Here is a 9,344-nt window from a genome sequence, read left to right on the forward strand (position 1 = left end):
CTCGGTGGGTGGTTTGTCCACGTGTGAATCTGAGCAGAATCCTGGCTCGACCTTTGAACATCGTGAAACATCCTTGTGAAGGACCTTGTCCGCACACTCTCCTGCCCATCGCCCGTCTGCTTCGCTTTAGCAGCGGCTAGAGGTTATGGGGAGCGTGCGCGAGGGGAGGAGCTGTACTGTAACAAGGTGGAGCCGCATCTTGTACAATTTGACACTGGCAGTTAAGCCTCCGTGGAGGGGAAGGGCTTAATCTCCAAGCGAAAAGCCAAGAAGTCTCTCTTATTTACGCCTCCGTCTCTGCCTTTGGCAATGTGACTAACAACAAACCTAGCTAACAGGAAAGACCAGAAGGAGCGGCCGGTAGCGTGGACAGAGCTCGCGTCTGGGCTCCAGGGGGGCACAGTCTGACCTGCTCACACGCGCTGCTGAAGGGCAGGCTCTGCGCCGGCTGCCGGGCTGCACGCTGCTTCCAGAGGCGTCCTGACAACTCAGCATTACCGCAAAGTATGCTTTGAATCTTAATTAAGAAAGTCAGACAAATGCTGCTGGGCGCTCTGGCGCGCACCGATGGTGATATTTTCAGTTCAGCGCGCCTTCTTCTCTCTCTTGCGAGCATTCACTGGAGTCCTACTTTCTGCCGGACTGACGGCGCAGGGAAGAGCGCACCTTTGCGTGAAAACATTGGATCGTAAAGCAAGGGGTTTACCGTGAAAAGAACGAATCCGCACTACGTCAGTCTCCGCACCGCCTTCTCCAGTAGGGTGTTTCGTCTTACCTGCAGGTACTGGTGCCTCTGGATCCGCATCGCAGGTAAAGACAGACTAATTCAACTGTCCAACTGCGTCTGTTTTTGAGAGCATGCACTTGTGACATGAGTCCATTTAACTCAAGGGGCAGTCGTGTTTGTAAACTTTTGTGCATCTCCAAAAGAATGCCGGTGTATGTTTGACCCATTATCCCTTAGAAAGTAGGATCAATATATCCAGTGTCTGTTCTTCGGAAATTAATGCGTCTAGTGTGTTCGATTCCTCATATGGAAATCTGAAAGATGCACTTATGTTTGTATTGTGACATCTAGATGTGTTGTTACTTGCAATTTAACTTACACATTGCCTGCCTCCAAGTGTATGCTGTGTTCTTAGAACTGGCTTCCATTGTTTAAAGGTATATTCATTTTGTTATTTGTGGGGCATGCATTGCTATGCGATCATGATGTATACTTCATGACAGTGTGTGTGTGTGTGTATGTGTGTTGTTAGAATTCTTCTGTGTAGTATGTTTGTGCCTGCCGCCAAGTGTTATCTGTGTTCATAGAATTGGTTTCCATTGTGTAAAAGTATATTATGTTTATTACAAGCACAACATACATTATAATGTCACGTTGATGTATACTTCAGGACAGTATGTGTGTGCTTGGGTAGAGTTAGTATGCTTCAACGAGATATCTTTGTGTGTGAGCGACAATTTGCGGTGTGTTTCTGTACGATTGTGTGTGGTGGTAGTGTGTTTTTGTATTTGAATGGTATGTAAGCGTGCCTGTGTGTGTGATTCTCTGTGGGGCTAAAGGCGGCAGGGTTTGCGAATGGATATGCATCATTTATTATCCCTACCTGCACATATTTGCACACCACCGCCGTTTTTAAACTGGATATAGTACACCCGCTCCAAGGGTAGACCATTAGAGCCCCCATCCTGATTCTTATGAGATGCAGAAACATATATTATGTCTATACAGAAACTGAACAAACGATTGCAAGCAGCCAATGTCTTCGAGAACTCGGGAGAGTGTCCTTAATTGGCTAGCTGGCCCCATAATCAGATTCTGGCCGTATTCCCTCAGAATGGTTACAATTGCCCATCACTTAAAAAAATACTGCTGGTAGCACAGTGCTCCTCAAGAGAATACTTTTAAAGTCATTTTGTAGGAAAAATGACGTATGCACAGTCTGTGTCAAGCCTTCTCTTTCCATCTTCTTGAAATCAGGACCTCACCCCTGGTGTGCCTGCAAAGGCAGGTTGAACAGGGCTGCTGCTGTGTTTTCACATTGCTACATGACGCCACCGCAGAGAGCACTGAAGGGGTGCCTGTCCGTCACTGCGCCATCGGTCTGTTTTGGCTGAGCTCTCTCATTAGTTAAGTTGGGCATTCAGCGCGGCAGTAAACAGCTGCCTTTCTCTTCCACGGTTACTACTGGAAACGGAAAATGGGGGCTAATTACTGCCAGCGGGGATTGCAGAGCTCCCGTGGAAACCCTCGATATGTATATTAATCAGCAGATATGTTTGGAATGAGCTTTAAGCAGGCTGGGTCTTGTCCGGTGACTGAGGAAAAGCACAGAATCACTGACTTTCTTGCTGGAACAGCACCAAGTAATTGTAGTTGGGTCCGGATTACGTGGTGTGTGGCCATCACATACACCCGCACGCACTCCATCTTGGAGGCGTTTATTATTTCAACATAATCTTCTCGAGATGTAGCTCCATTCAAAGAGCATGGGGGTTGGGGGTGGGGGGCGGCGATAGAGCGATATAGTTGACAACATGAAGTGATCGGGAGTGAGACTGAATGAAAAGTGTGAAGAGAAATTTCTCTTTCTATTTTTTAAACTTTGCCGTATGTTGTAATTAGGTGCAAGCACTTTATTTTTTACGTTTTCCGAAGATAAATAGTGCTAACTTTTACTTTTTCGTAAACATAGATGTGAAATAGACATGTCACAAATTTAAGACTGTCCGGGATTTTCGTGCAATAAATAGCAGGTTGCCTGATTGGGCTTTTGTTTTGAGCCAACATCGCTAGTTGAAAAAAATAAAAAGGCCTACAGTTTTCGGAATTCAACGACCGTTGTCTTCCTAAGTAGGTGTCACGCATCTTACCGGCTATTCTGGCATTATGCACTCTGTAACGCTTGCTTTCGTCCATGGTGGTTGTTAATGGGATGCGACGTGTCCACAGAAGTTAACCAAAAACATGCTCTCTTTAAACTCGAGTTATAAATCTGCAGTCCCTTTTTATTGCAGCCTAAATCTTTCAGGGGTGGGGATGGGGGCTAGTGTTTCTGGAACTGCAGTATAACTAACATCTGGCGACTTCATGAAGGGGTAGAAAGGATTCAATAAACGGTTCAGTCCACCACATCAAGTCAGGGAAATCCCATGGTCTGGTATGCATTTCCTATTCCCTTTACCTTCTTGGCCAGCATAGTTTGCAGATGTATTTGCCCGCATTTCACATCCTAAACTCGACCAGTGGTTAGAGATAGTAATTGTAAATAACAAATGTACCACGCCCAGTGAAACTCAGATGTACATTTACGTAAGGCGCTTTAGATAGACTTTATTAACCACACATGCAACAGTAACGAAACTGGAGCAACCCAACCCCCCGAAAAGAACAGAAGGGGGATCTCCTCCGGAATCACTCAAGCCAGGTGCTGTGCTCAGGGTGGGCCCTGGGGCTCGGCCCCCTCCGCACCGCGCGGGCTGCGGGGGCCTTTGTTACGCCACTGACCTGCAGTACCCATGTGAAGCATTTACGTTACGAAACATACCCCTAAAATCCTAATGCATCCGATAACCAGACTCTCATTCCCTTTTTCTTTTGCTTCAAGTAGACGCTTGTTGTTTGCACGTGGGACTTTCCACTACCTCTGTGCCCTATTAATATCTGAACACCTGCGTGACTGTGCCTCGCTATTTTTTCATGCATTGTTTTTGTGGTTGTTTAGAATACGGAAAGAGCCCCTGGTGCAAGAGGGGAGTGAACGGAGCCGGCTCTAGGACCCAGCAGATCGCCTCAGATGCCGACCAAAAGACCATTTCACAGACTGCACACTGTTAAACCCAGCTGAGTGTAAGTCCCCACGTTGAACTATCATTGCCTCTGTTCAGGTTTCTCCTCTGCCACACAGCCAGAAAAGTCCTTGTTGAGTTTGCATCTTCGTCCTGAAAGACTGGTGGGCTGTGATGAACCGTGAATGATGATAGCATAATATTTGAAGCGTCCCTTGACATCAATTTTCCAGTCAGTGCCTGTTACAGCTTGCCTTAAGAGCTCACTGCGTTGGCTTGGCGTATATCTATTTTATCGAATGCTCTTTAAAATGGACGTTCTCCCTAGGTGGCCGTATATTACCTTAAACAGGATAAAATATTTGAACTAAAAAGAGGCAGGGACATTGCTATCATGAAAACATACAGTAAAAGAGCTGAATCTTTCAACTTAGAATTAAATAATAAACAGTGTGTTTTTTTTTCACAGAGGCAAACAAGTGTTGTGTGGAAGCATGGAGGTGTGGATTGTTATACTTTTCTCCATTGTGGTCGCTTATGCCTCCCCCGAAGCCTTGCCAAGCAGTGGATCCTGTGACGCACTATGTTCCTGCGAGGAAAAAGACAGCGTACTATTTGTAAATTGTGAAGAAAGAGGTATCAACAAGTTGTCCCAAATACAAGTGCCACCTTCGCTACCCTTTCATCTCAGTTTATTGAACAATGGCATAAGCCAACTACATGTCAATGAATTTTCCGGCCTTACTAACCTCATCTCGTTGCACCTTGGATTCAACAACATTGTCGATATTGAGCCAGGAGCTTTCAATGGTTTGAGCCTTCTTAAGCAGCTTCACATAAATCACAATTCTTTGGAAATTCTAAAAGAAGATACATTTCAAGGATTGGAAAACCTTGAGTTTCTTCAAGCTGACAACAACTTTATCACGGAGATCGAGTCAAGTGCTTTTAGCAAGCTCAACAGGCTTAAAGTTCTTATCCTGAACGATAATGCCATTGAGTTCCTCCCGGCAAATATCTTCCGCTTCGTGCCACTGACCCACTTAGATCTTCGAGGAAATCAGCTTCAGACACTACCCTACGTAGGATTTTTAGAGCACATTGGTAGAATACTGGATCTTCAGCTCGAAGACAATAAGTGGGCCTGTAATTGTGAGCTGCTGCAGCTGAAAACCTGGCTGGAAAATATGCCCCCACAGTCAATAATAGGCGAAGTGGTTTGCTACAGCCCACCCATTCTGAAGGGAAGCATGCTAAGTCGACTGAAAAAGGAAGCAATGTGTACCACAGATCCAATCAATGAACTGGAAGATCCTTCTGGGCTATTGCCAATGGTTGTAACTGCATCTGCAAATGATGGAAAAATGGCAAGCAAAGCCATACCAGTCCCAAAATCTCCAACAAAGGTGCCACCTTTGGTTCCTCATGTCACAAAGCCAGCAACACAGCTTCCAGGAGCGTACTGTCCAGTGCCATGCCATTGTACAAGCCATATTCACTCAGGTCTTTTAATACATTGCCAAGAGAGAAACATTGAAAGCTTGTCAGACTTAGGGCCACCACCTCTTAACCCCAGAAAGTTTATTCTGGCGGGAAATATTATCCAGACTGTTCTAAAATCAGATCTTGTGGAATATGCATCTTTGGAAATGCTTCATTTAGGCAACAATCGCATTGAAATAATTGAAGAAGGGTCATTTGTGAATCTCACCAAGCTGCAAAAGCTTTACCTGAATGGAAATCACTTGACAAAACTGAGTCATAGTCTCTTCCTTGGTCTATTACAGCTTGAATATTTGTATCTTGAGTACAATGCGATCAAAGAAATATTACCAGGAACATTTAATACAATGCCCAAATTAAAGGTTCTTTACCTGAACAATAACCTCCTGCATAATTTGCCTGCAAATATTTTTTCTGGAGTTCCACTGGCTCGATTATACCTAAGAACTAACCAATTTGCACATTTGCCTGTTAGCAATGTTTTGGATGAACTGGACTTGCTGGTCCAGATTGAACTTGAGGATAACCCCTGGGACTGCACATGTGATTTAGTAGGCCTAAAGCAATGGATACAAAAACTGGGCAAAAGCACAATGATGAACGACATTTTATGTAAAACCCCAGCAGCATTAGCAAAAAGGGAATTAAAAACTCTAAACAATGAAGTTTTATGCCCAGGCCTGTCAAACAATCCAATCCTGCCGACACACGCAAGTTATGTGGTTGTGTCAATTCCAGCTACAACAACCAGCAGCGCTGGCAGCATTTTTCGGTCCATTACAGACTATGTGCCACTCTCCGTTTTAATACTTGGCCTGCTTATTCTGTTCATAGCAATTGTATTTTGTGCAGCTGGAATAATTGTTCTTGTTCTACACCGACGAAGAAGACACAGAAAGAAACAAACAGAAGAGCAACTGCGGGAGAATAGTCCCGTTCGCCTCCAGTACAGTATGTATGGCCATAAAATGACCCACCATACAACAGAGCGACCAGGATCAGCACTCTATGAGCAACGCATCATTAGCCCTGCCGTTCATGTGTACCAGAGTCCACCCTTCAGCCCAAAGCATACAGCCCATGAGGAAGAAGCCGAAGAAAAAGACCCAAATGACCCAAAGCATCTCCGCAAGAGTCTGATGGAAAGAGAGAATGATTCCCCACTCACAGGTTCAAACCACAAGTTCAAGGCTGAGGACCAGTCAGCAGAGTTTCTCTCGTTTCAAGATGCAAGCTCATTGTACAGAAACATCCTTGAAAAAGAAAGGGAACTTCAGCAGCTTGGCATCACCGAATACTTAAGGAAAAACATAGCTCAGCTGCAGCCTGAACTTGACGCCCGCTATCCTAGAACACGAGAGGAACTGAAGTTAATGGAGACATTTATGTATTCCAGGCCTCGAAAAGTCTTGGTGGAACAGACTAAGAATGAATATTTTGAACTTAAAGCCAACTTGCATTCTGAGCCTGACTATTTGGAAATTTTGGAACAGCAAACATAAGGGAATATATTTATCTTTTAAATGTGGCCTGAGACAGAGATGCAGGAATCTTGGTTCTCTCCAAACCGTGTAAATACAAGTGCCTTATACACATTTGTCATAAACCGGAAACTAAGCACATCAGCAATCCTGGAGCGACTCAGGGACCGCTGTGAGAAGCCAGTGGGACACTGGGCAACAGTCTGTCAGCAAGGAAAATGTCATCATGATGAAACTTCGTTTGAAAAAACTAAATTTTACTATGCTTTAAAAACATCTAGTTGGCAGTTATCAACCTATGTGCCAGTGGATACAAAATGTTTTATTGTGTTGAATTTTATTTTCCATGGCATCATGAATTTCTTTGACATTAACATGGAGGTCATAGTGGTTAAGGATTAGCGCCAAACTACACGGGCAATTTGAAACTTTTGTGCAATGTTTGCAATCTATGTTCCTTATCAAGATTTGAAAATCTGTGGCAAACAATACATCTAAGAATATCTGTGATAAACAAAGGTAAAATACATTGGTTATTTACATTTTCACTATGGTTTGCTAAACGCAGGCTTTCAAGATATTCATTTGCCTTCTTTCAAAAGTGTGTCAGATAACTATTGTGGCATACCCTTTGCCTAAGCTACTTTTCCTGTTTGTAGCTAGGCAGAGCTTTGAGAAATTCCATCTTACAATGCTGCCGTTCACCCTTATTCTTCACTTGTGTTTTGATTTTGGCTTCTGCTCCACGAACGCTCACGATATCAAGAAAGAGTGAATAATGTGTAAATACTGTAAATGTACAGATTCTATGTTTATTTTTTTCAAAGTAGTTGGCTCCTGTGGTGGCTTTTTTTTGTTTTCCTGGCGATAGAGACATTTTGACTGTGGCCTGTACTCTCCGAGTAAGAGTTTGCCCTTTTATTTTGTTTGTGATTAACAGGTAATTTGCCATAAATTCGTAGCAAATATGCACTTATCATTTTGAGTGTTGGAGGCGGCTTGGAGTGTGAAGCACTGCAGCACTGTTCACAAGAAAGGTCTTGGCAAATTTCTAAGAATTATTTATTCTGTACAGTTTTGTATCATTACACTTTGAATCACAAAATAATTATTCTTGGGTGCCTTCAAAGCAGATTAAAAGAAATGCTCAAAACAAATAAATCAAAGAGTTTGCGGAAGCATTTTAATCTTAAACATCGACAGCATTTTTTGATTATTTTTTCGATCCAATGACAAAATAATTTCTCAGTCATAAGTGGGTGCAAAGCAATAAGGTAACATATTTGATGAAGGATTAGTCAGTTGTTTTTGTGTGACTGCATTTTCTAATGGTGTTGTCTGTGTGATGCAACTGCCGGAAGAAGGGTTGGAAGACACAACTGGCATCTGTGACATTATCTAAAATCTTTTTATCTCCAGTTTTGGATGAGTTATGTATGTTTGTGAAAAAGTATAATTGTCAGGAGATCAGAATCAGGATAAATACCTGCAGCTGTAATGTAAACCCTGCACTACCCTTTCCAATACTGCTTAGAACTTACTCAGAGGTGTACACGCAGATCAAGGAGTATGTTTAAGGGCCTACATTATTTTAGTCGTGTTTTTAAAAATGGGATACATTCGGTTGAGAACATATAGTTTTCTCTGTTCACATTAACACAGTTTAGTTTTACAAAGTTCATAAAATGAAATATTTTCCCAAGAAACATGAAATATTGAATTCACAAGTGTGCCTTTGTATTAACAAATAGAGCATAATTAATTTGTTGACTAAGTAAATGTAACGTCCTGATATTGTTTTCACTAACACACCATTTTCGTTAGGAAAATGGATTATTCCCTGTAAAGTTGGTGTTTTTGATTCTGAGCAGAACTTCTTTGTGTCATTCAGGTCGATGGTGTCAAACGCTATTGATCAATAACACATAACGAAGATGACAAAACATTTTGATCATCATCAGTCCACTGATGGAACCAGTACACAGCAGGCTGTCTTGTAGGACACAAGCTCCCCTCCTGATTAAGCCTCCACCTTTAATTATCCCAGACTGCAAGTCATAGCCACAGCACATCCTCCTGTCAGGGGATTTTTAAGAGCACTGTCAGGGACAGGGAAAGGCTGGACAAGGTAATTCATACCCTTCGTGCCCTTTGATAAACCTGCAAGAAATCTGTCATAGAATGTTAAAATCAACAACCCACATAAAAACGTGTTCCTTCCTTTAGATAGGTTGTCATCTAGATGAAACACTCACATTAATGTTTATATATCACATGGGCCATTTATTCACTATAAGAGCATGGTTTTAACTGAGACGTGCTAAACATTCTCTACCTTGCATGAGAGCATTTCCAGTGACTGCTGTCCACTGTGAAGTCAAGGATGGTTAAAAAGGTATGGACACTACCAAGTTTTTATGCATGGGAGTCTTTGAATATTTGTACATGAGTACATGAATACGTATGTGCCTGTGTCTTTGCCAGAAGCATTTGAAATATTTTTTTCAAACAGATGCCCCCAGGCACATCTTCACATTTCCTTGAATAGACACATCTGACATTTATTTT

The 9,344-nt window shown here is 42.7% G+C and overlaps 1 protein-coding gene across 1 annotated transcript; it reads left to right on the top strand.

Moving 5' to 3' along the window:
- The first annotated feature begins 213 nt into the window (after positions 1-213).
- On the top strand, positions 214-7,970 carry SLITRK6 (SLIT and NTRK like family member 6). Its single transcript, XM_069205199.1, has 3 exons — positions 214-810; positions 3,729-3,853; positions 4,262-7,970. The coding sequence occupies exon 3, from the start codon at positions 4,287-4,289 to the stop codon at positions 6,795-6,797; it is 2,511 nt and encodes an 836-aa protein (XP_069061300.1). The 5' UTR covers positions 214-810; positions 3,729-3,853; positions 4,262-4,286; the 3' UTR covers positions 6,798-7,970.
- The last annotated feature ends 1,374 nt before the right edge of the window (positions 7,971-9,344 follow it).

The sequence above is a fragment of the Pleurodeles waltl genome, chromosome 8 (assembly GCF_031143425.1).
Source record: "Pleurodeles waltl isolate 20211129_DDA chromosome 8, aPleWal1.hap1.20221129, whole genome shotgun sequence".
NCBI classification, from domain to species: domain Eukaryota; kingdom Metazoa; phylum Chordata; class Amphibia; order Caudata; family Salamandridae; genus Pleurodeles; species Pleurodeles waltl.

Bases quoted from the DNA above. Each gene is read 5' to 3' on its own strand.
- SLITRK6 (XM_069205199.1), top strand. From the start codon at position 4,287: ATGGAGGTGTGGATTGTTATACTTTTCTCCATTGTGGTCGCTTATGCC.